This window comes from Pteropus medius, unplaced genomic scaffold (assembly GCF_902729225.1).
Source record: "Pteropus medius unplaced genomic scaffold, Ma_sr-lr_union100, whole genome shotgun sequence".
Taxonomy (NCBI): Eukaryota; Metazoa; Chordata; class Mammalia; order Chiroptera; family Pteropodidae; genus Pteropus; species Pteropus medius.
Genome location: NW_024342469.1, coordinates 2,849,143 through 2,876,834, shown reverse-complemented (window position 1 = coordinate 2,876,834; position 27,692 = coordinate 2,849,143). Strand labels below are relative to the sequence as shown.

The following is a 27,692-nucleotide window of genomic DNA, read 5'->3' as shown; positions in this document are numbered from 1 at the left end:
CCAGCACACTCCGGGGCCGTGAGGTGGGGTACACGGCAGAATGGTCGCAGATGCAGAGACCTGGAGAGGCCTCCCCTGGGGTCCTGCCCAGCACTGTCGGCCGAGACCTCCCCCACACGCACACACCCCACTGGGCTAGTTCTGGAAGCACTGGAGTCCTGAAGGCCACCCTTAGGTCTCAGGCTGGGTGGGCCACCCAGGGAGACCAACAAGGCCCTGGGAAGGACACCTGTGTCCAGCACCAGGAGGGTGTCCCAGCCCTGCCCTGCCCTTACTCCACCGGCCTTAGCCTACAGGTGGAGTCGGCCCCTCACCCTGAGTCTGCATTGCCTGCACCTGGGCTGCTTCCTTGCAAGGCTGTGAGCACTTTGCCTTCTACAGCCCAGGTGGCTGCAGGATTCCAGCTGTGCCCGGAGAGGCTCAGCATTCAGGCCAGCCAGGGGAGCCAACCAGGCAGTTCCGGCCTGGGTACTGCTCACCCCTGAGGCCCTGGGAGCAGTGCCCACCCAGGGCAGGCTGCAGGTGGGCTCTGGGGCCTTCTCACCAGTGCACTTGGCCTACCAGCCATCCACTCCCCAGGCCTCCGCTGGGCACTGCTGTGGGTGCCAGGCCTACAATTCCCTGGGCCCTCGAAGACTTGCAAGTTCTGATTCTCAAGGGTCTTGGGACGCCCAGGCCAGGTGGTTCTGAGTCCCCAGGTTCTGCAAGACCTGATGAGCAGGCAGGTGGCATCCCAGAGAAGGAAGTGGATGCACACACAGTCCCGGAGGGAGGAAGCAGCCAGGACTGCAGCAGGTGAGGTGAAGACTTCCTGGCTCCTGGGGCCCTTCCCCCGGCTCCGCGCCTCCCAGGGTGGCCCTGGCTGCTCTGCCCGGGGACTCGACAGCTTCCCTGCTTGCCTGAGCACAGACGCTCCAGCCTCCACTCACCTCTCCTCCCACCCCCAGCCCGTGCCCCCAGCCAGCCACCACCCGTCCCGGGTCACCTCCCTCTCCTCCCTTCACGCCACCCCTGCTCTCCTGACCCACTCCCCACGGCCCAGCTCTGGGTCACCCAGAAGTTCACGCAGACGTCTCACCCAGACCCTGCCTGCTGCTTTTGAACCCGTCTCTCCTGTTCCGTCCTCGGGGAGAGCATTGCTGTCAACTCTCTCAGACTTGCCTTCGCCGTTCCCTTCCCACTCGACTCTGAGCTGCCTTGGACAAAGTCCCGGGGCCTCTGTTCTCGTGGGAGGAGGCATATGAGCTGGGTAGAAGGAAGACCCCAGAGGACCTGAGTTCAAATCCCGGTTCTGCCTCTCACGGGCTCTGTGGCCTTGGGCAGAACGCTTTATTCCCTAAGCCTCGGTTTTCCCATCTATAAAACAGAGCAAGCACTGACCTATTTGGGGAAGGGGTGTGTCAAGGCTGAGGGTACCTGCTGTGGGTACCCTAGTGACTGGCGTGGTGGGGGGTGTCCAGTTTTCCACGGACCTGCTCACTTCCAAGGCCCCTCGGCCTGCTTGGGGGTCACGGGCAGGCACAGAGATGAGACCATTGGGGTGAGAGCCAGGACGGAGGCTGAAGAAGCAGGCAGAAGCCCTGGCGAGCCGGCTGGAGAGGGGGGCATTATGGGAAGGAGGGTGTGGGCCGGGCTGGTAGAAGAAAGGCCACAGCTGGAGGAAAGGCTGGGTGTGTGTGGAGCGTAGAGGGCAGTTACAGGGAGGGGTGGCTTCCTGGGAGCGCAGGGGACTCTGGGTGGCAGGGAGCGGGTAGTGCTGGAAGTGAGCTATAGATAGATGAGGCAGACAGGGTCAGGAAGGGCTTCAGAGGCCATAGCGAGAAGCGAGCCTCTGCCCGCCAGGGCCACAGGGGTCCTATGAACTCTGGTCACCAGACGGCAGCTGAGTGGACAGCCTGGGAAGCCCTGGGGATACAGTGTGGGAGACCCCGATGCTAAAGCTCAGCCTGTGTGGGCGGGGGCGTTCCCCCAGACAGAGGGAGGGGAGCCAGGCTGAACTAGGTCCCTGTGCCCATTCTACAGAGCAGGAAGCTGAGGTTCACGGAGTAAAGAAGTCAGTTCAAGCCCTGTTCTGTCTCCCAGGATGCCTCAGTCAGCAGCTGCACCCCCAGAGTGGGCTGCCTTGGGGAAGACAGTGGGGTGAAGAGCTGGAACCTGTGAGGTCAAGGCCGGGCATGAACCATCCCCGCCCCCAGAGACCGGCCCGGGGCCTGGCCTCCAGCAGGGCTAAAGAAGCAAATGAGCAAGTGAACGAATGGGTGAGCAGGGGGTAGAGACTGTCCCAGAACTCCAGGCGCTCACGCTGGCGCCCCCAAGCTACCCAGCAGAGCCCACGTGACTCGCTGCTGCTTCGGTGGTCCCATGCCCCCTCAGAGCGAGCGGAAGGCAAGCCTGGAGACGGGACGGCCCCAGCAGATGCAGAGGCGGGAGGCCGCATCACGCCCACGGGCCAGCTAAGCACCCGTGGTGACGGTGACGAGCCACTGTGTGCTGGGCCTGGGGCAGGCACAGGGCTGCCCCAGGAAGTGCTTCTGAAATGTTAGCCGGGGAGGCGGAGCCTGGGGCTGGCCGGCGGCGTGGGCAGGGCCCCTTGGAGGATGTGCCCGCAGACCTGGGAGGCTGGGGCTGCGGTTGAACCGGGGCCAAGAAGCAAGTACAGTCTGGGCAGTGGGGCCGCACATTCTCGAAGCTCCTTCCTCATTCCTGGCCCCGTGGGAGTTGCCGGACCCCGGCGTTCCTCTGCAGCCGCCACCTGGGATTTGCTTACCGTCTCGTGGGGAACCCGGGCCTCCTGCCAAACCACCGGCCCAGGCCTGGGCCCCACGGGCCCTGCCGACCACCGGGTCCTGCTCTGGGCCACGTCCTGGTCCCAGATGGGGAAACCAAGGCCCTCTGTTGGGGAGGGCCGCCCCGGAGGCTCCCTGAGCGTGGGGTGTCGAGGGAGGTTCCTTCCTGTCTGTGTCCCCCTCTCCACAGCCTGGAGGGGCACGTCCCCCTCGGCAAGCCCACCTGGCGGTCCCTTCACCAGGTCTGGGCCAGGCTCCGTGGGTGCGCAGGTGGGCACCGTGCAGACGGGGATGTTTGATCAGCGGTTCCGCCCGATGCCAGGCTGCGGGGACGGCGGGCAGTGGCCAAACCGGCCCCGCCGCATGCCTTCCGGCCCTCGGCAAGGATGCCATTCATGCCCCTGGCGCGTGGTCACCGCGGGAGGGGCGCCGGGCTCCTGGGGAGACACACGGCCCGGTGGCTGCCCAGGAAACGCGGGCCACCTTCCCACGGCCCGAGGGGGCAGGAAGCGCACTAGGCAGGGCACGTAAGCCAAAACCCACCCAGACACAGCTGGATAGACCCACAGGGACCCCGAGGCCCCCTGGGCTCAGAGGGAAGGGAGACCCAAAAGGAGGCGGGTGGGGTCAGGGTCTCTTGCTGTGGGTCCGCCACCCCCAGGCTCCCTATGCTCCTGAGAGCAGCCCCAACCGCACCCCATGAAGGCTCTCGCACCAAGCCATGGCCCAGTGTCCCTCAGCCTGAGCCTGGGCTGTCCAAGGAGGCCTCAGGTTCTGTCTCCGGCCCCCACCGTAGCCCTTGCTGGTTAGGGAGGCCCAAAGGTGGCCTGGAGGCAGGTGTGACTCCAGGCCCCACCTGGGACCTGGGCGTGAGGACAGGGTTAGGTGTGGGGGACATCAGGGCAGGGCCGGCAGAGAGGGCAGAGGAAGCCAGAAAGGCACGTGGGGGGCTTGCTCTCGGCGGACGGCGCACATCTCTCCCCCCCACGCCGCGTGGGCTCCACACACACTCACGTCTCTGACTCCAGCTTTATTGGAGCCAACGCTCCCCTCCAGGGACGCCAGACACGGCCTGTCAGAAACCCCCCCGGCTCTCCTGAAGTGGGGGCACTGCAGGGTCACACAGCGCCTCGCCTCGGCCGCCCCCGCCCCTGCTTGGGCCACGCTGACCCCCTTCCCCCCCGAGGGAAGGGCAATGCTGACAGGGAGGGCGGGGTCTCGGCGGGGGCACGTGGCGCGGACAGTGCGTATGACTCGGTGGTGTCAGGGGCCCCAAGAGTCTGTTTCAAGCAGAAGGAGGAGCCTGTCTCAGCGGACAGCACGCGGCCATCCCCCCTCCCCAGTACCCAGTGTAGGTCACAATAATTTAAAAGACACTATAGACATTTTGACACTATATAACAACATAAGTTAACCAGGTTCCTTGGCAGAAGACGCCGGGCCTGTGGACGTGGGGGCAGGGGTGCGCAATGGGGGCGTTCACGTCGGCCTGGGATTTCCCAGGGCAGCAGCTAATGGAGCATCCTGGCGTCATCGGGGGCACAGAGGGCGGACACCAGGGCCCAGACAGTGTCCCTCACCCCAGGCTAATATCCAGCCCACCTGGCTGGTCAGTTGCCTGAGGACACACATTTCCACGAGTTTCTGCAAAATACCCTAAATTCAGGGTGGGGAGCACGTGGGCAGTGGAGGATGCACCCCCACTTACCCCAACTGGTAGAAGCCAGCTGCACGCCATGCTTTCTGGCAGGTCGCTGCCTCTGTGCCTCTCCAGGGAGGGGCGGGAACATTGGCAGAAGATGCATCCGGCCCTGAGCACCTCGTTTCCCATCTCCCTCACCCCAAACCTAGTTTAGAGCTGCCCTGGACCCCTTCCCGTTCCTGTCTCCCAGGTTTCAGGGTGAGTTGGACTTCAAGGGGATGCACGCGGTGTGGGAAGCCTGGGGGACAGGCATCTGCTGGGGAGAGCGACGAGGAGGCACTGGCGGAGGGACGCCCTGGATCCTTAGCATCAGGGTCAGGGTGAAAGGGCCAGAACTGGCCAAGGAGGCCACCGAGAGACCCTTGAAGGCACCTCTGGGTGGGGGGTGCAGACCCCAGTGAGGCTGGCAGCAGGGGCAGGGGTATGGGGGCCGCCCCACGCCACGCCCGGCATTCCCAGAGCTTTCCCTCCAGGGCCAGGAGCCCTGGGCTGGGGCACAGGACACCTGAGCCAAGTCAGGAAGCTCCACTCGTGGCCTCGGGGTCTCTGGCTAGTGCTCCCTTCCGAGTCTCAGTGTCCTCATGCGTCAAATGAAGCAAACACCCTGAACTACCCCCTGCCCACTCCCCACACAATGCTCTCTTGGGGTCCAGCTGGCTCCAGGGTGGGGGCGCCTGTAAACTGGGGGGCATCAGGCTGGCAAGGCGCTGGGAGGGCAACAGCATGAGGGAGGGGACGAAGTGCTCCTGGAACCTGACGTGGGAGACGTTTTGATTTGATTGATATGATTTTTGAAAAGAAGAGAAGAGGGTGCCGGAGACCCCTGTCGGGGCTCTCCTCGGCAGCCCTCCTGGGGCCGTACTAGTTGCCAAGCCCTTGCCCAGCTCCCCTGGGGTCCACACTCACACAGCCAGCTCCCCCGGGGCGGGGCCGGGAGGGTGCCGTGCACCGGGATGCTCCCGCAGGTCCCGGAGAGGGAGCGGAGGGCAGAGAGGGGACGCGCCGACACGGAGCACGCAGTCAGGGCTGGCTGCGCCTTCGTGCTAAGCATCCTCCTCCGATACTAAGAAAACATAAATAATTTTCGACAACATCTGCCCAGATAGCCCCAGGGCCCAGTGGCTGATACGGCCTGGGAAATAGTCTCCGGTGGGGCAGGCCGGCATGGCATTCCCCTGTCCGTGCCACCAGGTGGGGGAGGGGGACACTCAGAGTCTTGTCACTTTGCTTTCCGGGGATATGTGTGTCCTTGAGGTTCACTTTCCCGGAGAAAAGAAAAGGAATTCCCTGGGCCGCAGCAAGGACACCAGTGCCGTTGGCCTTGCCCTCTCTGCCGGGTCGTGGGCACTGTTCTGCCACAGGAAGTGACGGCAATGGCAGGAGGCAGCCCCCAGGGGCAGGGAGAGGATGAGGAGCCCAGCGGGAGCCCTCCTGCGTCCGGAGCCCTCACCTCCTCCGGCCACCTCTGGCCGCAGCCGAGGCAGCGCAGGGAAGGCGCCCCCAGCCCATGTGCAGACGCCGCGGGCGGGGCTGCCGCCTGCGGGCCGCCCGCCGCTCACTTGCAGGTGAAGACCTCCGTGCGCTCGCTGCAGGTGTTGCACTTGACGAAGCAGCACCAGTGGAACTTGCAGTTGCACTGCCAGACCTTGGTGTACTGGTGGGTGTTGTAGCCGCGGCCGCAGCACATGGTGTCGCAGCCGTCCGCGCCGGGCGACGTGCGGTTGCACAGGCGGCCCTGCGTGCCCACGCTGCCGGTGGCCGCGTCCTCCTCGCAGTAGTTCGGCGACTTCTCGATGTACACCAGGTCCGTCTCCATGGGCTTCTGGTAGCTGCGCAGCTGCTTGATGCGCAGGAAGGTGGGCTGCCGCAGGCGGCTGGCCCGCACCACCTCCACCTGCACGGCCGCGTTATACTTCTCCTTGAGCAGGTGACCCACCTCTCGGAACTTGGGCAGTGTGGTCCAGCACGTCTTGGTGGTGCAGGAGCCCGACACACCGTGGCACTTGCACTCCAGCTTCATGCGCTCCTCCAGGACCTGCGGGGCGACACAGCGGGGCCTGAGAGCGGGCGTGGTCTGAAGGTGGGCGTGGTCTGAGAGTGGGCGTGGCCGGACCCGGGGCACCTCCCACCTCCAGGCTGACCCGCGGTCTCCTCCTATCTGAGCCTCAGTCTCTACATCGGATAATGGGGGCTGCTGACCATAAGTCCCTGCTGCCTAGGGCCTTGTGAGGGTCCAGAGAGAACATTCAGAACTTGGCAGAGCTGGGCATACCGTTATCAAACGTGTTTCCCTAAATTCTCACGACCGCCCTTCCGGGAGCTGGGTCACTGCACTGGTAGGAAGCTGCAGGTCCCAGGACAGCAGATGATAAAGCTGGTGCTTGCCCCCAGCTTGCAGGCACCTCATGGCGGCACCGAGCCCAGCAACAGTAGGTGCTTAATAGGTGCAGATTCCTCACCCCTGTCTCTCCCGCTCCTTGCCCTCGTGCCTGGCGTGGGGTGTGGCATGCAGTCGGCACTTAATAAACGGCTGTTCGATGAAGGCCTGGCATGCCCGGCGTGCACATGGAGTCGTATGCACCACGTTTGCTAAAGGATGCGGGGCGGACTGGCCGGAGGTGAGCACACGGGTCGGTGAGGCCCAGGTGTGCTGACTGCTGGGCAGCGTCCTGGATCCCGCTCTTCTTCCTCCCCAGAGATGGGTGCAGCGTGTTTTCCTTGGGCCTCCCTCCCTGGCCCTGGAAGGCTAATTCCCAGAGCCAGCCCTGACCCCAGGTACTCATTTACCCGGATCGAAAGGGCCCTGCCAGCCGGGCCTGATTAAAGATGGGGAATCATTAGCTGCAGCCCACGACTGCAGAAGGGCCATTTGTCAGCTGTCTCAGCTCTCCCTGGCCTCGCTTCCGTGGCCCAGCCCTGAAGGAACTTGGCTACCCTCTGTCCCCCACTACCCCCGCCCCACCCGGGGCCAGAACCCCAGCCCTGGCCCAGATGAGACCCACAGTGAATGAACGAATGAAAAACCAGTGAAAGGAGCGCCCCACAGGCCGGCGGCCGCCCCATCTCTCTTCCTGCCCCAGCCGCCCGGGCTCGGTGAGGATGCCCGGGGCTCAGTCCAGTGTGGGAAACAGAAGGAAACCGACACACGGAACAGCAGGGCGCGGATGCCGTGAGAGCCTGCCCCTGCCCAGGGGCTTCCTGGAGGAGGGGGTGCTGCCCCTGGGTGCCATGGAGGAGCGGAGCTCATTGGACGGAGGAGCGGGGAGAAGGGGCGGGTTTGGGGACTGTTCGGAACTGGAACGGCAGGGCCACGGGGTGTCTGGGTTGAGGGCACAGGCCAGAAGTCTGGTGTGGGGGTCCGGGTGAAGGGTGGAGCCCTCCGCCTCCAGGAGAAAGTGTATCTGGGCCATCTCTCTGCCTCCTGCCCCCCGCTCCCCTCCGCTGTCTAGCAAGATCAGAGACATCTCTTTCCACTCCCTTGCCCCACCTCTGTTCATCCTCTCATGGACCCTCCCCTCCCTTGAAAGCCCCTCCCTCCAATAACCTGCCCTTCAAGGCCTGCAAACTTCCCGTGTCCTGGACACACTGCCGGCCCAGTATACCCCTCAGGCCAGGAGCTGACCAGACAAACGCCCCTCTCAGAAGCCCCAGCCTGGCTAGCGGTTCGCCTCACCCTAGGCTGTTAGCCCAGAAGCTTCCTCCTCAGAGGGGCCGCAGTGGCCAGAGACCCAGCAGGGGTGTCCGGGTTTGAGGTTGTACAGGCCAGGTGGTCCAGGCTTAATTGCCATCGGGGTGTCCACTTCGGCCTGCAGAACAGCTGCCCCCGACCTCGCTGTGCCACCTGTTCCGATCCCCTTCCCTCCACCCCCGCCTCTCTGTCCCCACTAAGGCAGGAAAGCCCAGCGCCCCACCCACCCAACTCGGGACCCTGTGCAGCCACTGACAGCCAGCAGATGGAGTCGATTGGGCAGCTGTTTGCAGAGCGAGGGGCCACATCCTCGCTTGGCTGGGTCCCCTGGGCCTGAGCCTCTCCTGGGAAATGATCACAGAATTCAAGAATGTGCCGTTTCCGTCTCCAGTGCCCTCAAGATAAGGGCGACAGCAAAGGCGGCGCCAGCCCCACTGCCCAGGAGACCCCCTGGGAGGGCGCAGTGACCAGCCCTGCCCAGAGCAGCTTCCCCCGGCGCACTGCCCCACCCCCATCCCGGGTAGTGTGAGGTGTGTGGGGGCTCCAGGAAAGGGCCGACTTGAGGTTCTTTCTGGAATGAGGGATGCCCCACACTGGGAACAGCGTTCCCTTCTATCCAGGTGAGGGGAGTCGTGGGCTGGCACACTGAAGCCCCGAGGGAGCCCGCAGTCTGTCGGAAGCACAGGTGAGCAGGTGTCCGTGCTTAGCCTCTCCCCCGCTGGCCCACCGGGGGCCCCCGTGGGCCATGTCCCAGCGCACTCAGAACCTCGAAACGTGACCCGATTTGGAAACAGGGACTTTGCAGATGCGATTAAGGTGAGACAACATGGGATCACCCCGGACCATGGTAGACCTTCAATCCGAGGACGTGTGTCCTTATGAGAGGCGGAAGAGGATACACTCGAGGAGGAGGCCAAGACTGGACGATGCGGCCACAAGCCCAAGAGCGCCTGGAGCCCCCGGGGCTGGGGTGGCCAGAAAGGGCTCGCCCCCAGAGGGCCAGTCTTCTGGCTCCAGCCTGCGAGAGAATGGGTTTCTATTGCTTTAAGCCACCGGTTTGTGGGACTTTGTGGTCAGCTTTCTTCCCACCTGACTTGCTGAGGAAGTGGGGGGCAGGGCAGGCCTGTTTTCTCTATAAAGGGGCCGGGGCGCCCAGCACTGGGGTGACCCAGGAAGTTCTGGACTCAGTTCTTAGAGAAACCTCGCCCGCCACACCCCCACACCCTGCGTGCCTCGTTGAGTGCCACGCGGCGGGGACGAGGGGCACCCCTCCTGCTTCCCGTGCTGCCTGCACTCTTGGCTCAGTCCAAGGGCTCGGGCCACCTTGTGTGCCACGAGCTCCATGGGGAGGGGACAAGGCGCATTACGCCCACTGTGCAGAGGAGGAGGCTGAGGTTCGGAGGAGGGGCGGGGTCAGCCGGGTCCTGACAGTCAGGGACAGTGCTGGCGCGAGAATCCTGGCCGCTGACCTCTTAACGGCCCATTCCTACAGCCACCCTGTCTCCGATGGGCCTGCAAACTGCTGACCTGCACCCCCAACAACCCGCTTCTCCTCTGTTCACAGGTTCAGGACTTCGCCCCAGTCCAAAACCCCCACATGCTGACCCTCCTCTAGCCTCACCCCCTGATGGAGATCCTCACTCCCCACATGCTGACCCTCCTCGGCCCTCACCCCCTGGCTGGGCCCGGAATCCACCCCCAGTCTCCTTGTTCTCCTCTCCCCGGCCCCGTCTCCCTCGGGGCTCAGTCCTGCCCCCCTCCATTTCCCTGATGCCTTTTCCCACTTGTCAGTCTCCAAAGCACCCCTGAATCCCATGCTAGGTCAGCCCTGGGGTTCACACAGGACCTCAGAGCCAAATCAGACACAACCCTGGCCCTTGAGCTGCTCAGCCCCGCTCTCCCTCAGGGACCTGCAAGGGGCCCAGATCCAGCCTGGCTGTCACAGTCTTGCAGCAGGCAGCCCGTGCAACCTTCCGGCCTCCTCGCCTGCCCCAGCCACCTGAGCGGGGCTGGTGGCCTCACGGCTCTGTACGTGAGACCTGAGTCGCCCTCCCCACCCCCGTGCTTTTTTTGCCTTTCACTGGTCCCTCCACCAGGAGTGTCCTTCCCCACGTCTCTGCTGCTCACTGAGACACATCCCCATGGAGCAGTGACCAGAGCTCAGGCCTTGGGGCCACCAGTGGCTCTGCAGCTCACTTTGGACCCCACTGTCTTCCTGTGTAAAATGAGGACAGTGAGATCTTCCTCCCAGGGGTGCGGGGAAGCCCCTGCTCAGGACCTAAGCCACTGCAGAGGCTCAGGGGGCAGTGATTCCCCTGAGGGCTCAGCTACACCTCCTCCTGCAGGAAGCCCTCCAGTGCCTCCAGGTGAGTGAATCTCGCCTCCCTCTGCCCTCCCAGCACGGACCCAGTCTGCCTGTGCTGGAGAATGGTGCCTGAGTACTGTCTGCGAGCCGCTTGGAGGCAAAGACTGTGTCACGCATTCCTTCATTCATTGTTCGTTTGACAATAATTTAATAACCGCCTGTTGCATGGCGACCTCCACATCTACGAGATAAAGTCAGACCCTTGGCCTGGCGTTCAAGGCCTCTTTTGGGCCAGGCCTGCTTGCTTCTCGAGCCCTGTCTCGCCCACGCCTCCTGCTCCCACCAGCCTGCACTATTCACAGTCCTGCCCCCCACCCAAGCGCCAGCTCCTTCAGCTCTGGCATGTCCGTCGAGGCTCCACTGGACGTCACCTCCTCCAGGAAGCTTCTGCTCCCCCTCCTGTCAGTCCCTGGGGTTCTCATTGTCCCTGGCTATGGCTCCTGCTCCCCTTACGTGGAGCTAGTCCTGCTGGCAGAGCTCTCATGGCTGGGGTCCCTGTCCCCATGCCCAACCTAGAACCTGGCACAGAGAAGGGGCAGGGAGCATTTGTCCAGTGAATGAGTGAGTGACCAGTGGCCTCGGTTATGGTCCATGAGGTAGAGGGTAATTTCGACTCCTCTTTGCTGGAAAGTCAAGTCTGTCCCATGCCTGCAGAGCCCCGCAGGCCCCGAGCCCTGGGTGCAGCCCCCGGGCTGGGGGATCAGACCTGGAGAGGCGTTCTGCTCCAATACCGGCCCTATCTCTGGCCATCTCGCCGCCATGGCGGCCACTCCTCCCAGCCCAGTATCTGGGGCCCTCATCTCCCCCGGGCAGGGCTGGGCCAGCCCTGACTTCTTCCCCAGTGTGTCCCTGCCTGAATGTCCTCCGTTATCACCTGCCACACTGCATCCCACCCCACACCTGAAGCTGGCTGCTCCTCAAGAGCCCCCAGCTCAGTTTCCACCCTCCCCGAGGCTGCACCTCCCCTCCCCACCCCACCCCTTGCACCCCACATCCCTCCCTCTGTTCTCATGGCAACGTGAACCAAAGGCCGCCTCTCCGGGTACGGTGGCAGGATCCCTCTGGGACCAAGACAGGGACCTGGCACGCTGGCCAAGAGACCTCCTCCCACCCTGCGTAGAAACAGGGTCCTGTCTCATCCCTGCCTCCCAGTAGCTGGGAGCGGCGGGCACATCGCTTCGCCACTGGGAGCCTCCGTTTCCACACCTCTGGGATGGGCGCCCTGAGCCCCGCCAGCGACGGCCGCTAGGAGGGTCCCTGGTGACAGCCATGCCCGGCACTGCTCACCCCCCGCACCTTTGGGGTTCGGGTTCCCAATTCCCTCCCCTAGGACAGCCGTGCAGATTTCAGGGAGGAGGAACTCAGGTGACCCAGCGGCCACACCGGACACCGCCCCGCGCCCGCGCGCGCCCGCCCCCCGCGCGCCCTACCTTCCTGCCCGCCTCGTTGTTGTGCAGGTTCATGAGGCGCCGCGCGTTCTTCTTGATCTCACGGGCGTCCACGAAGCGCCGGGAGAAGTCGATGCCGTAGCGCACGTCGGCGGAGCAGCCGCCCCACTTCCAGCCCTCGGCCTGGTTGTAGTAACCTTGCTTCTCGCGGTCGCAGCCGCAGTTGCTCAGGTTGCCCTGGCTGCAGGCGGCGGTGACGGCGTGGGCCACGCCGGCCGCGGTGATGGCGTAGGTGAACGCGGCCTCGCGGCTCCCTGCGTGGAGGGAAGGTGCGGCCCGTTAGGCCCCCGCGGGGCTCGGGGAACCACCCGGCCAGCCGCCCGGGGTCTTGTCGATGGCTGTGTGACCCTGGGCTCTGCTCTTGCCTGCTCTGAGCTTCTGACTCGGCAGCGTGGAGCTGGGGAGCCCGCCCCTCGAGGCCGAGGACAGTGCCCCGCCTACAGTGAGCACGCCATGCACCCCTCGGCCCTGCCACCGACGGGGAAGACACTTCTCTCCCTGTCCCAAGAGCCTGGGCTGGAGGGGTCCGGTTTCCCCATCCCCGGAAGACAGCAGTGGGTGGCCCTGTGACGGGGCGTGTGAGGTCTATACCTCTGCCCCTCTCTTCTGCCACCTTCTTAGTGCTGTTCCTCGTGAATCAGCCACTTTTGCAGACCCCGTGGAGGCACCGCATCCCACCAGCCGGGAACCGGGCAGAATCCACACTGGTCAGAACCCACCTGGCCTCTCCGTTGCCACCTCCCTCTCTCCGACCACCCACCATCACCCGTCACCAAGCCCTGGTCTCCTGAGCCTCCCTTCTCTGATACCCCAGCCTCCCTCAGGGGCCCCCACACTACCCAGACTTGGGCGCCGGGCCTCCATGCCTCCCTCATCCCCCCGGCCACCATCCAGGTGGGGACAGTGAGACCTTCCTCCCAGGGGTGCGGGGAAGCCCCTGCTCGGGACCTAAGCCACTGCAGAGGCTTAAGGGGCAGTGATTCCCCTGAGGGCTCAGCTACACCTCCTCCTGCAGGAAGCCCTCCAGTGCCTGCAGGTGAGTGAATCTCGCCTCCCTCTGCCCTCCCGGCACGGACCCAGTCTGCCTGTGCTGGAGAATGGTGCCTGAGTACTGTCTGCGAGCCGCTTGGAGGCAAAGACTGTGTCACATATTCATTCATTGTTCATTTGACAATAATTTAATAACTGCCTGTTGCGTGGCAACCTCCACATCTACGAGATAAAGTCAAATCCTTGAGTCTCTTTTCTCCTTGCCAGGGGTCAGTGCAGGGCCACCTGGGGACTCACCGAACGAACACACGAGCTCCGCTACCCAGCACCACCCCCCAGCACCACCCCGTAACAAGCCATTTCTCAGCACAGTGAGTGGCTCTTCGGAGAAGCCCTGGTCCCTGTGTCATCAAGGCCAGCTGGTCAGGGACTCTCAGACAGACAAAGGGACAGGGACAGGGAGAATGTGAGAATCGCCCTCCCTGGCTTTCCATTAGATCAAGACGATGCGCAGGGAAGTCCGTCGGGTGTGAGGTGGGTTACTGAACTCCTTGCTTGCCTTACCCAAGCCCAGCCAGGCCCGCCGACGAGCTCGCACACGGGCGGCAGCAATAAACAAGAGGGGGCTTCCAGGAAGGGAGGGGACCACAGAGCTCTGCAAGAAGGGGCACAGGGAGTCATGAAACCTCAAAGGATGCCCCGACCTGCCTCTGCCGGGGGTGGAGACTGGGAAGGCTTCCTGGAGAAGGTGACGTCGTAGAGTGAGTCTTAACGAGCAGTGAGTTAACTCCCCGTGAGTGCGTCTGTGGTGTGCGCGTGCGCGCGCACGTGTGCGTGTGTGCGCTCTCCTGGCCACCGCTGGGACAAAGGGACAGAACGAGGCCACGAGTAATAAAAAAGAGGCGGGTAAAATCCAGGGGAGCCGGGCGGAGATGTCCCATGAAGCAGATGGCACTTTCTGTGCAGGTGCTGGGGCCAGACTCTGCGGGGCTAGAATTTGAGAGCTCGCTGGCTGCACAAGGGATGGGGATTCTGGAACTATTTAGAAAGCGGATCAGCAGAGCTGTGGTCACCATCGCCATCGCTCACCAGCCCTTCACATACATTCTCATCAAACTGTCACAGCGATCGTACGAGACAGCTTTCGTTACTGTTCCTATCTCGCAGATGGGGACACGGAGGCACAGAGAGGCTGCGACACTAGGTGTTAGCGGTTGAAGCAGGATTTGAACCCAGGCAGTGGAATCAAAGCCCCGAGGCAGAGGGAGGGACGCGGCACCTGGGGCTCGGGCCGTTGGAGGCCACCCTGCCCCCGGCTCGGCCCCGCTGCAGCTGAGTGACCTGGTAGGAGAAATGGGAGAAGGGGCATGCTCGGCTCCCTTGGCGAGGAGATGCCTCATTTGGACCATGTGTGGGCCGTGGGCCCTGGAAGGATGGCAGCTAGCCAGCAGGTGAATTCTGGGTAAGAGCTCGGGGGACACCCAACTCAGAGGTCTCAGAGGAGGCATGTCACGAACGAGGCACCCTGCGGAGGGGGGTGGGTGGAGAAATCTGACAATTGTGCAATCTCGCCAAGAGGCCAGGCAGACTTAAAAGTCCCCACCACCAAGCCCTGCCTGATCAAGGATGATGTGGGCGTTCCCCAGGGGGGGCGCTAAGTGCCCGTCTTCCCGTCGGGAGCCGGTTGGGGGACTTCCGTGTCTGGCCGTCCCGAAGCCCCCGGGCAGACAGCAGGCTCTGCGGCTGGGCCGGTGCGTTTGGGGGGCATTTCATGGAAATCTCCCTTTCTTCTCAGTCAGCTTCTGCTCCCACCGGGCTAAGTCCATACCCTGTGCAAACTCCCAGTTACTCATCGGTTACTCATCTGGCTGCCACTCCTGCTAATTCCTTTTTTATTTGGTTTTAATGAGCCAAACCGCCTCGTCTCTCCACGGAGACAAGGTGGGGGCCACTGCGAGACAGTCGTAGTTTGGGGAGCATCCAGGAGGGTGACGTTAGGTCGCAGACTGAGGGGTTCCCATGCACCCGCACTCAGCACATGCGTCTTATTGAATTCTCGCCATAGCCCTGCGGGGTGGGGGGGACCACACCCCATATACGGATCTGGAAGCTGGCTCAGAGGGCCCCGGTCACAGTGTGCCCTGGCGTGGAGCAGGCAGAGGGTCCCCCTCCCAAAGTCACTCCTGGGCAGTTTGGCCAGTCCCCAGAGAGCTGCTCACATGTCCTCGTCCAGGTGAGCAGAGGGAGGGCCCAGGTTTGGAAAGATGTCTCTCGAACCCGTGGGCCTTGCTCAGCAGCCATCTCTGGCTCCCAGGCCCCGGAACTGACCTCAAGCCCAGGAGGCCTGACCCCACCTGGTCCCACCTACCACTCCTTGCAGCCTAGCTTGGCCAGGATGAACCAGCGGCCCACCTGTGGGCAGGTGCAACTGCCCCCAGAGCACACACTCTTACTGAAAAGAAGGAAAGCCTGGGTCCCTGCCACCGGCCCGCTCTCTGCCTGGGGTCCCTGTCCACATTCCCACGTGTCCACGGCTCACTCAAGTTCTGGACACAGCTGGGACAACGCTGGGCTCCCAGCAGCCCCGCTGGTGTGAGGCCCCTCCTCCGGGCTCTCGTCAGGCTCCCCACAGGCTGCAGAGGTGGAGGCAGGATCCACGCCTGATTCTTCTGTGTGCCCCCCACCCAGTGTCGTTCCCTGAGCCCCAACATCAGAGGGCTGGGGCTGGGGACTTTATCTGCATTGCCTTGTTATCCCGTGACAGCCCATGACAGAGTCCATCTTTACGAGCTCCATGTCACAGATGGGAACACTGAGATTCAAAGGTGGGAACTGATTTGCTCCAGGTGGCAGTGGCAGCAGCCGCCTGAGCTCAGCAGCTGCTCCAGGTGTGTCTGGCGATGGGGGCGAGGAGTTGGGTGAAGGCAGCATGAGTGGCCTGTTTGGGGCCAACGGCTATTCTAGGGGCACGCGTTGGTCTCAGGAGGCCTAGAGGTCCCTCTCGGGACCCAGAACCCACTCAGCACAGCCCCGCACCCTCAGACACTGGAGCCGATGGCAGCATTGGCAGTATTTCCAGAAAATACCGAAGACAGGCAGGCTGGCCGCACGTCGGTCACCCCTCACTCCCAGGGCCTCGTGAGCCCCGGAGGGGTGGGCGGGGGGCACGTCCTTGAGCGCACATGGTCCTGACACGGAGCCAGGTGTTTCCGGCCAGTCCGCTTCTGGTGCCCGCAGGTCAAGGTGAACACCGTTAGCTCGGAAGGGCCCGGGCCCAGGCCCAGGAAAGCAGAGGAGGTGCCGGAGACTCAGGATGGGATCTGGAGTCGCACACCTGCCGTGTGGCCCCAGGCAAGTCACAAACCCTTCTGAGCCTACGTCCTCATTCACCAGGTGGGGCTCTAGATCCTTAGCCTACCCCCACTGCCCAGAAACAGCTCTGACAGCAAACAAACGGGCATCGGCCTCGCCCTCACCAAGCAGCGAGCGGCCCAGAGCTAGGCCTCCGGGACAGACAGGCATTTCTGTGCTTGTCCAGAGCCTCCTCCTTGGGGCCGACCCGGTCAGCCTCCCCAAACACCCCCTCCGTGCAGAGTCTGCACCAACCCAGAACATGGAACCGCACAGCCCTCAGAGACCTTGCCCCATGGGTGAGCCGAGGCTGCCCGGCCACCTGAGGACCGTAGCTCTGTTCCCTCGTTCCTGTGGGTGGTTCAAACTCAGGCCCTCACCCCACTGACCCTGCTGGGTTCCCGGCTCAGAGAGGCCAGAAGTGCCACACCCTGCTCCGTGGCCTCAGCCAGACCCGATGCTCGGGGAAAAGGGGCCTGGTCTGCCCCTTGTTCCTTCACCCGGACCCCAAGGCGAACCCTGGGGGCCAGGCAGATCTCTGTGAGCAGGTCCTGGAGGGAACCCATGTGCCTCCTGAGCAGATTGGGGCCTGGGCAGAACAGCCCCCGCTGCCCGCCCAGGGCAGAGCTGGGCTTCGCCCGCCTCCAATACCCGAGACTCCCCACGCTGTCCACTCAAAGCTACTTGCCACGTCCTAGCATCCATGGGGGGCTGGCACACCATGTTTAGAGAGCCATAAAATGTAATTGAGCTCATAATGACCCGATTAATCGCAGGCTGGGGAGGAGAGTGGGAAAGGCACCTGGTTCCCTCTTCAAAGGGGAGCTGGGAACCTCAGTGCTGGGCAGGGCCTCGGGGACCATGCAGTACAACCCCACAAGGAGCCCGAGGCCCAGGGAGGGGCACATGGCATCGCAGACAGCGGAGGAGCCCCTGACATTCTGAAACGATTGCGGTTTAGGGCCACACGTGGTCCCGGAGAGGGGCTCAGAGTGCGACACCTCGAGTTCAAGTCCAGACCCTAAAATTGGCCAGTTGGGTGACCTCAGACCAATCAAGAGGCCTTTCCATGTTTCGGTTTCCCCGCCTGCAAAATGAGGATCACAGTTCCGAAACAGCCAAACCACCGCACCAAGTGGGCCCACGTGCGGTCCCGGGGGGCAGGCCCGGCCCCTGCACAGATGGTGAGCGAACGGAGCTTCACGCCCACACGTGCGACACACAACACATGGGCTCTCCGTGGCTGTACACACATTTGCACATCCGTGTGTGTGGACCTCGGCACGTGTCCCCATGCATGTGCACCTGGGCATATATACCTGGGCTCAGGCACAGATGTGGCCCCTGTGTGAGCGAGCGTGTGCTTGCTGCCAACACAGTCCCATTCACCCTGCCTCTCTGCCCGTCTGTACTTGCCCCCTTTAAAAAAAAAAATCCTGGCATTTTCTACAATTCAGTAATAACAAAGCAAACAACCCAATTAAAATTGGGCAAAGGATCCACATTTCTCCAAAGAAGACATGAAAACGACCAATAAAAGATGAAAAGATGCTCGTTGGGGAAATACAAATCAAAACCACCAGGAGATAGCACTTCGCCCCCACTGGATGGCCAGCGTGACGAGACAGACAGGAGCAAGTGTTGGCAAGGTCGGGGAGAACTCGGAACCCTCATGCGCTGCCGGGGGAGGTCCAATGGTGCAGCCACTACGGAACACTTCAGCGGGTCCCCAGAATGTTAAATCCAGAGTTACCATCTGACCCGGCAACCCCTCCTAGGTACAGGTCCAAGGTACACGTGTCCATTCAACAGCTTGTACTCAAGTACAGCAGCATCGTTTAACAGCCCGAAGATGGAAGCATCCCAGATGTCCGTTGACGGGAGAGCAGATAAAGAAAATGTGGTCCAGCCGCAGGATGGAATATTATCGAGCCACGAAAGAGTGAAGCCCTGACACACGCCGCGACACGGAAGGACCTCGAGAACACTGTGCTCGGCGAAAGATGCCAGACGCAGAAGGCCACACATCACGCGATTCCATTGATATGAAATGTCCCGAATCCACAGAGACAGAACACGGGTGAGTGTTGCCAAGGGCCAGGGGGACTGGAGGGTGACAGGGTGATAGCTAAAGGGTCCAGGGTTTCTTCTGGGGATGATGAAAATGTTCCAAAGTCGACTGTGGTGATGGTTGCACAATTCTGCGAAAACACTAGAAACCATTGACTTGTACACTATAATGGATAAATTGTATGGTATGAGAATTACATCTCAATAAAGCTGTTATAAAAACATACAGCATTCAATGGTTTTTAGGGGACTGCACGCAACTCGTCCTACTCGCTCTACCCTCACGGGGGGCCCCACCTCGATGAGGATGCTCGGCTCAGAGGAGGCAGGTGACTGGCCCTAGGTTGCATGGCCGGCCAGCCACAGAGCTGGGATCTGAGCCAGGATACCAGACTCCATGCTCAGACCACTTCCCATCCACGAGGACAGGGAGGCTGCACGGTCCTGCCTCCCGCTCCCCTGACCAGGCCCGGGCCCCGGGCTCGCGGCCGTCAGCCCCTGGCACATTACTCACCCTCTCGCCCTTCCATCTCTCACTAACTCTACCATCCAAGTGTCTCCACGGCACCAAGCACAGCCCACCCTCCAGGGAAAACTCCAGAGTCGCAGGGGTGAGGCCCTCGGCCCCACCCATCCCTGAGCCCAAGGCCAAGCGTACAGCAGGGTGAGACTGACACAGAGCAGCCCGGGGGCCCGGATGGGTTGGGAGGAGGTTCACAGAGGGTGCAGGCAGCGGGCCGCGGCCAGAACCAGGGAGGGGTCAGCAGGACAGGGTGGCGGGAGGGATCGGGGCAGAGGGTGACGAGCGAGGGTCCTTCTCGGGAAGGCATGCTGAAGGCGGGCCCTGAATGATGAGCGGAGCGAGACGTGCACAGGCAGAGGGAACAGCAAAGCGGAGGCCCTGAGGAAGAAATGAGCTGGGTGTCCGGTTCGACCCAGCAGAGAGCAGTGGGAGATGACGCGGGCCACGCTATGTGGACTTTGGGAGCCACAGGGAGGATTTTAGACTTTATTCTAAGGCGAGGAGCCCCTGGAAGGTGCCGTGATGATGAATATGGAGAGGGACCCTCTGGCTGGCTGTAGGGGGCATGGCGGAAGCAGAGTACCCTGGGAGGCTGTTGCAAGGGTCGAGGTAAGAAATGCTGGCGGCCTGCCAGGTGCGGGAGGCGAGGCGTGGCAATGAGACAAGCATGTGTGGGCTGGGTCGGGGGGGGGCGGGGGGGAGGTTCAGGGAGCCGAGCTCGGGCGGGCTCCTGCTGTGGGGCCTGGACAAGCAGTGGGTTGCCACTGGGAGGGTGGAGAGGATGAGCTTTGGGGGAAATTAAGGAGCTTCCTTGGCCACAGGCAGGTTGGGGTACCCAGGGGCAGTGGAACGGAGACGGGGGCAGCTGGGCACTCAAGCCCTGCCCGGGAGACCCCCAGCCCTGCCCAATCACCATCATCAGGAGCCAGCCCCAGATGGAACTAGGGCCCAGGGCGACCCTCGCTCCGCGTAGTGGGTCTCAAACCTCTTTAGCAGGGAGCTTCCGCTGGATGCCTCAGAATGGGGCTGCTGGGCTGACATGGCATAGGGACACAAGACAGGGCAGGGCCCCCAAGTCCTCCAGGCCTGAGGCCGGGCCAGTGGGACTCTGCTGGCTGGTGAGCTCCCTGCTCCTCTGAGCCCCCAACCCCACCCCATTTGGCTCCAGGCTCCCATAAGCCCGGAAGTGGGTAGGAGAGTACACAGCCTCTACGTGGAGAGAGCGAGGCCGGCGAGGCCAGGAGAGACACCTAGGCCACACTGGCAGCTCCTGGTGTCACCCGGCTGAGTGGGTACAGTGCCCATGTCCAGGTTGTAGAGGGTATAGGAGCTGGGGAGAGAAGCCCAGGGACTCAGGGAGAGGCCAGCGAGCCCCCTTTGGCTGCCCACGCCCAAGCCTGGCCCCTTGAACCTGAGCTCAGTCATAGGGCCTTGGGGTGCAACTTCCTGCCTGAGCTGCCTGAGCTGCCTTCCAGCACACACTGTGCTAAGGCTGGGGTGAGGCCAGGAGGCGCTGGCAGACGTAGTGGGGGTCAGGCAGGCCCAGAGATGCCTCTAGGCCCGGCTAGGCCCCAAATCCCTATCTGTGCACTTGAAGAATCAGAAGCCTGGAGCCCTGGGCCACCTGGGTGTGGCTGGGCTCAGCCCAGTGACAGCTGGACAGGCTCTTCCCACCTCGTGCTGTCTCTGCACCTGCTGAACGGAGGCCATCGGTCACCTGCCCCGCAGGGGCCCGTGAGGTGTGTGCCGGTCAGTGCTGCACAGGGCTCGGGAGGCGGGACGCAGGACATACAGGACGCGCCTGGGCGGCATGTGTCACCCATCTCCGAGTGAGCCTGGGCGCTGAGCCTGGGTCAGGCCAGGGAGTAGGTGAAGACGTGCACTGGTGCTGTGCGCTGTGCGTGCTCATGCGTGCACGTGTGTCTGTGCGTGCTGTCCCCTGCTTGTCCCTCCCTCTGTGTGTCTCCGTCTGGCCTTCCCTCCTGGTTTCTGTCTCTCTCTCTGTCTCTCTGTCCCTCTGCCCCTCTCACCCCCGCCTCTCTCAGCCCCACCTGGCCCCCACCCCAGTCAGCCCTGGCTGAGTCAGTGTCTCCACGCTAAGCTCTTCCCTGCGTTGTCATAAACAGAGCACTGGAAAAAGTCCTGCCAGGTCCGGACACGCCGGCACGCCCGTGCCCCAAGCCTTTGTTCTGACCCAGCGAGGCCCTCACACGCCGTGCACAGCCCTGCAGGTGGGTCGCGCTCCAGATGGGCAGAGCCTGGCCCAGGGCCATGTGGCAGGGGCACTGTGGGCCAGAGCCCAGGCTCTGTGTCCTGAGCTGGGCTGGCCTTCCAGGAGCTTCCACCCTAGCCCTGCAGCTCTGGGGGAGGCTGGGAGGCCTCTCCTCCAGCCCCAGCTCCCAGCAGCCTCTCTGGTTGGGGAGGCCAGCCCCGTGCAGCCTGCCCGTGTGAATGCTCCCCAGCCCAGGCTTGCAGCAGAATCAGCAGTTGCCTCTGTGTGGAGACACGATGGCACCAGAGCCCCTTTCTCCCCAGGGCCAGCCCATGGCCCCCAGGCACCTGGACCCCCGCCAGGGTGCAGAGCTGGACTGTTGGGTTCAAATTTCTAGCGCTTACTGGCGTGCGACCTAGGCGAGGCATCAGCCTCCTGCGAGCCTCAGTCTCCCACCTGCGACGTGGGTCAGTAGAACCTGGACGTTCGTGAAAGAGGCCTTGGGAGAAGAGAAATGAATCGCCCAAAAATGGTGGCAGGGGGAGTCGGGCTTGGAGATAGGCTGATGTCCGGGCCGGGCCTCGCACCTTGGAGGCCGAGAGTGGGCGCCTGCCCACCTGCACCCTGTGTCCTGCACGGGAAACCGTAGCCCAGAGCCCTGGACCCCTCGTCCTGGGAATCCTTTGGCAGAACCCCGGTGCGAGTGCGGAGGAGGTAGAGGGCCTTCCTGCCCCCATTCCGAGGAGAGGCTGCACGTCCTGGCGCAGTCTGGGCCCCAGCCTCAGCCCCTGGCATGGGTGGGGAGACTGAGGCCCAGAGGGAGCAGGGCTGTGCCCAAGCTCACAAGTGGGACCTGGGCAGCTGGCCCAGGCGGGGTCTGCACCCCAGACAGTGCCCTCTCCCCGCCCAGGCCCCGCCCCACCCCACCCCATGGCTGTCCCGTCTGTTGAGGCTCTGCCAGGGAAAGTGGAAAATTCCCACCCTGGGTGAGGTCCAGGCAGCCTCCGAGGGGTCACGTGGAAGGATCGGCCGCCACCCAGCCCACAGCACCCAGCTGGTCAAAGGCCCACTGGTCCCCGGGCTTCTGTGCCACTTGCTAGAAGGCCCAGGCCTGGCCACTTGCATGGTCATCTTAGGAACCACCCCCCTCAAGTGCAAGCTGGCCTTCCAGTGGAGTGGACTGAGCCTGGGCCCACCCAGAGTGACCGCAGGCCTCATCCCATCCTGAACCAGGAGCGGGAGGCGTGGCTCTGCCTCTGGGAAAATCTTTCTGACTCTGACATTCGAAGCCCTGATTGTCCATAGTGTCCTGGCTGCCTGGCCCCCGAGCTTCAGGCCCAGGTTGGGTCCCCAGGACGGGGTCGGGTAGGGAGCGACCTGGGCAGACAGGACAAAGACGTGCTTCCCTCGGACACAAGCTTGCGTGCCCGGCCTGGCCCCACCAGCTCCCCCGGGGCTGGCTGGCTTTCGCTCCACCTCCCAGCACCTCGGCCCATGGCTGACCCTCGGCAGATACTTGACGCACGCGGGCTGAACTGTAGCGGGCTGCCAAAGGGCCGCACCCTCACGGCCCCGTGCTGCCCCCGGAAGCAGGTGCTCAGTGACCCTCGGCCCTCAGCTGAACTACAGGACAGTGTCCCGGGAGGAGACAGTCATATCTGAGTTCAAATGTCCACTGTGCCCCTGACCAGGGTGACTCCAAGCAACTCCTGACCCCGATGACAGCCATGCCACCAACGGAAGTCTCACAGAAGCCACATAGGTCATTTCAAATTTTCTAGTAGCCAATAAAGAAAAGTGAAAATAAGCAGGTGAATGTGGTTTTAGTAACATTTTATTGAGCCAATATATCCAAATATTACCTTTCAACGTGTAATCAATGCAGAGATTATTAGAGATATTTTACTCGCTTTTATCTTTCAAAGTCTTCGAGACCTGAAATCTGTTGTGTATCTTACACTCACGGCTCATCTGCATTTGCACGCTCCATGTTTCAAGCACTCCCCTGCCAGCCGTGGCTTGTGGCCCCCGGAGTGGACAGCGCAGCCCTCGAGTCCTTGTCTCTGCTAGGGACTAATGTCGTGCCTCGCTGGGCCTGGTCTGCAAGGCCAGGGACAGGGGCCCAGCGCATAGTAGATGTACAGGACATGGAGTCACTTGTGTTCTCTCCTCCAAGACCCCTGCCAGCGGCTGACTTAGAAGCCCCCAGGCCCGACCCTCTCAGACACCTGGAGGGAAGCTGCTCTGCCACGTCCTGTTGCTGAGCCTCTACTGCGTGCAGCTGGCGGGCTCGGGGCTTGTTCCCCATGGAAATCTCGCCCAGAAAGCAAACCGGAGCAGAGACAGCAGCCCGAGCGGCCATGTGAGCCAGGATTAGGGGTGGCCCCTATGCCCGGTCATGTCCGAGCGGCACATGACCAGCAGGACTCAGCGTTCCATGGCCGCTCGGGGTGGGGGGCCAGCGCCCCGTGCAGGTGGGTCCCAGGGGCCCGGGAGGGGGTGGGGCAGTGCCTGGAGGGCAGTCCCTTTCCTGCTCAGAACCTTCCAGGCCGCCACGGCACTCACACACCTTGGGTGCCCAGCTCCCCAGCCCTGCCCCCGCCTCCAGCCTCCAGTTTACCCTCAATGTGATGCTCCTGCAGTTTCTGGAATATGCCATTTCCTTTCTGGCCTCCAGGTCTTGGCTGTCGCTTTCCCCCAGAACCCCCTTCCCTGAGCTCACCTCCAGACCACTCTGGGTCACTCTGACCCACCCTCAGGTCTCGACTTGCCCACCGCCCTGCCAAGGAAGCACTCCCCAACAGTCCCCAGCGGTACGGGGCCTGGCGGGACTGCCCGATCCTGTTCAGTGTCCCAGGGGCCCTGACTTTCTAATGAGCATCCCTAGAACGCAAGGTTCACCCCCAACTCTTATGTCCCTCCCACCCCCTGCCCTCTCCCACCGCATGGCAGGAGACAGCTGAGTTGGGGACACATTCACCACCGCCACCAAGCCCATTTCCAGTTGACAGAAAGACAGGTCAGGAGGGGCTGGGCCACAATTCTCGTTCAATAGACGAAGAAATAGGCCTGGGGCAGGTTCGGGTGGCCAGAGGCTGGAGGCCACCAGGCATGAGGAGTGACCATGAAGGTACAGGTGGCCCAGTGTGGGCCTCAACTCCCTGAAGGGAGCACAGCAACTGGCACCTGGAGCACCCGGGGCAAGGCCAGCACAGGGTCATGACAAGAAAGATCTAGCTTAGATGGGGTAGTGAGTTCCCCGCCCTTGGAGGCATAGAAGCGACAGCACCAGGTGCTGGGAAAGAGATCGAAACTTTGCACAGAGGTTGATTTGCCTCTTTAAGGGGCTTCCCTTCAGCTCTCCAGATTTGAGCATGGCCCAAGGTCATAGGCAAGGCCTGAAGGGGGCCGTCCTACCCACCCAGGCCATTCCCCCTCTCGGGGCCAATCATTAATTGGCATCGCTTGAGCGGCTGCTCCCACGAGTGCCCCCGGCTGCCTGCCAGCTCAGGGCCGGGCTCCCATCCTGCGCCCAGGGCACCCGCATGCCTCTGACAGGGGCCACTTCCTGCTTGTGACTCCCAGCGGCCGAGCCCTGGGAGGAACAAGGTACCTGCTCAGACCACCATCGTGGCACCCAGGGGGACTCCTGCTCCCCAGCAGCCAGGGCCCTCCTGGGTGAAGGCGGCCAGCGGGAGACCTCCACCTGGGCTTTGGAGAGCCCACCCCGCCGGGGCAGAGGGCCAGGAGAACCCGAAGCAGGTGCTCAGCTGGCCTGGGGCTGAGACGCCCGGAGATGAGGCACTGCGGTGTGACTAGGCCCGGCTGTGGGCAAGGGGCAGCCAGGCAGGGGTGAAAAGGTGTTGCCCCCGAGGGAAGTCAGATGTGACTCAGCAGAGCAGAGGGGACAGTCCCCGGCCAGAAGCAGCAGGAGCAAAGTCCCAGAGGAGGGACGGCGAGGAGGAGGCATCGGCCACGGCCGAGGCCCCAGGCTGGAGAAGGAACGGAGGGAGGCAGCGGTGACGTGTGCGGGACCGACTCGCACTCCGAGCTGAGGAGTTAACTTTATCTTGGGCGACGCGGAGCTACCGCAGGTTTTAGGGGACGGGAGCGACCCGGCATGGCCGGGACTGGGTGGGGACAAAAGGAGGCGCTGCCAGCTGCCAGGGGAGGATCGGAGAGGCCTGCCCTGCAGTGGCCGCGGGCAGAGCGCAGGAGTGGACAAGGGGGTGACACCAGGTCTCTGGTGGAGAGTGGGAGGGGGCTGGGCGCGGGAGATTCAAGCAACGAGATGCTGAGTGTGTCGAGCCAGAGGTTCCCGTGGGTCAGCCTTGCTGAGCATGCCACGGAGCGGCCATGCTGGTCTTGGCCCTGGGGGCCAGCTGACTGGAGCGGGGCTGAGAAGGAGCAGCCGGAGACGCAAGAAGAAGCCCAGGCTAGGAAGAGGAGGTCGCTCAGCCACACGAAGGTCACTAATGGCCTGGGCACTGACGGTGGGAGGGAGAGAAGGCGGGGGAAGGGGACAGTGGGTGTGGACGGCTCTGTCAAAAAGTTTGCCTCTGAAAAGCTCATGAAAGTGAGGACAGGCTCCCCAGAAGCAAAGCCCAAGACCCTGATGTCGACGGAGCCCAGGGCACGGGGAGCACCCGGAGCAGCCCCACCTCGAGGCAGGGGTGGCCTCAGTGACCGCCCCCGGCCCCGTGCAGTCAGTCCTTGGCTGTGGCTGCACCTCCCTGCGGGCAGAGCTGTGGACCCTCCCGGGCTTCAAGAAGGAACAGGGTGAGCTGATAACCGCCATCCTCACAGCCCCGGGCTATGACGCTCAGCAAAGGTGAGCTGCACTGGGCACTGACGGTGTCCACTGTGGGGGCAGGTCACTGGTGGGGGCCAACGCCACAGGCTTTGGATGGTCCCAGGAGGCCAGCATGTACTGGGGTACTGACGGCGAATCCCCCCGCCTGGAGCCCAGCCTCCCGCACTGCCTGAGTCTCACGGTCCCACATAAAGTCCAAGCTCCCACCCCTCTGCCAGGCCCAGCACCGTTCCCACTGCCTGTCTCTCTTTGCACAGTGAGGCCACGAGGATTTCTAGAAAGGAGACTTTGATCAGAACCCAGCTCCGCCGTCTAAGCCGTGTGGCTGCGGGCCGCCTCACAGCTCCCCGGACCTCAGTGCCGCCCTGTGCAGTGGGGACGCTCACAGCTGCCTCAGGGCCCGGAGTCTCAGGGCTGAGGGGCCAGGCAGGCAGGTGGGCCCCTGGCACAAACCAGGCCCGGGGCCGACACCCTGCCAGCTGCCTGGATGGGCGGGCAGCCCCACCTCCCCAGCTGGCACCTGGAGGGAGGAGCCGCACTTGGGTGGTGGGGCCCCAGGGTGGCCGTGCCAGGTGCCACCCACAGGCTGTTCACCGCAAAGGGGCCCCTGGGGGCTTTTCCCTGTGCCACCCTCAGCCCCACGCCAGGCGTTCCAAGCCCCGCAGAGCTCAGGCTCTGGCCTGGGTCCCGGCAGCTGTGGGTCCTCGGCTCTCTGGGACCGGAAGGACATGCTGTGCCCACACGCTCAGAGGCCCACCTGTGCCCGTAGGCTGGAGTCTAAAATAACAGGGCACCCCCTGCCTGCCCGGTACTGCACCCCGACTTATCACTCTCCTCCATCTGACCCTCGCAAGGGCCTGGAGGGGCGGGTTGTGTGACTCACCTCACCATCACTCAACAGCCATTTACTGAGCACCTACTGCACGCAGGCCCTGGGAGAAGCGCGTGGACCTGCTCACGCAGAGCTCATGTTATAAATGGGGAAACTGAGGCCCTGAGCAGCCCGAGCACCACGCCCAAGCTCACACAGCTGGATTCAAGTCCAGGTCAGACCCCGGAAGATGCACTTTTTCCTTGAAGCCCCTCCTTGGGCCTCGGTCTCCTTGCCTATAAAATGGGCACGATGGAGCCTCCCCAGGGCCATGAGGACATGGGGACGTGGCTTGCGGCCTGGGGACAGCACGCAGTGTGGGGAGGCACGGCCAGCAGAGGCCTTGCCACTCTGCCTGATGTGCTACGGTGCTGCCGCCACCCATGGCATTGGAGGCACACCCCTCGCCCCGTCCCGACTGCACCTGCGCACCCCACGCACCCGCCTCCAGCTTTCGCGCTCCTCCGTGCTCCCACACGGGTCGTGTCATAGCATCCCTCACGCAGCTGCCATCCCCTCTGCCTGGAACCTCTGCCACTCGCGGGATTGTGGCAACATTTATACAGAACTTCCTGTGGGCCGGGCACCACTTCCTGTGGGCTGGGCATCGAGCCCCCCAACAGCCCCATGCAGAAACCACTACTGTCATCCCATTTCCAGATACAGCTTGGAGACACAGAGGGACAAAGGTCCTGGGCACATACAGCAGCTCAGCAGTAGGGCGTGCGCCTCTAATCTGCACCATACTGGACACCACCAGCCTGCCCAGCTCACGTCCACACCAAGATGACATCCCCCGGCCCCACAGCCCAGAGCAATGACTCTCATCCACCCACACAGGCTGGTTCCCATTGACACCTCCCTTGTTCCAGA

The 27,692-nt window shown here is 63.1% G+C and overlaps 1 protein-coding gene and 2 long non-coding RNA genes across 5 annotated transcripts in view; 2 read left to right on the top strand and 1 right to left on the bottom strand.

Annotated features, from left to right (window-relative positions):
• Window positions 1-3,796: 3,796 nt before the first annotated feature.
• WNT7B (Wnt family member 7B) overlaps window positions 3,797-27,692 on the bottom strand; it is a 48,714-nt gene continuing 24,818 nt past the window's right edge. For both annotated transcript variants that reach the window (XM_039863189.1, XM_039863188.1), the window contains exons 3-4: window positions 11,972-12,243; window positions 3,797-6,523 (exon numbers count right to left, since the gene is read on the bottom strand). In XM_039863189.1, coding sequence (XP_039719123.1) covers window positions 6,044-6,523; window positions 11,972-12,243 — 752 coding nt within the window. In that variant the 3' untranslated portion in view covers window positions 3,797-6,043. The remainder of the gene's footprint in view (window positions 6,524-11,971; window positions 12,244-27,692) is intronic.
• LOC120602877 (uncharacterized) lies at window positions 7,622-9,788 on the top strand. Its single transcript, XR_005652888.1, has 3 exons — window positions 7,622-7,657; window positions 8,797-8,861; window positions 9,741-9,788. It is a non-coding gene; the product is annotated as an uncharacterized LOC120602877 (long non-coding RNA).
• LOC120602876 (uncharacterized) lies at window positions 19,043-23,737 on the top strand. 2 transcript variants are annotated; one of them, XR_005652886.1, is made up of 4 exons: window positions 19,043-19,532; window positions 20,521-20,752; window positions 21,050-21,154; window positions 22,827-23,737. It is a non-coding gene; the product is annotated as an uncharacterized LOC120602876 (long non-coding RNA). The 2 variants fall into 2 exon arrangements; XR_005652887.1 differs by having other exon boundaries at window positions 20,521-20,788.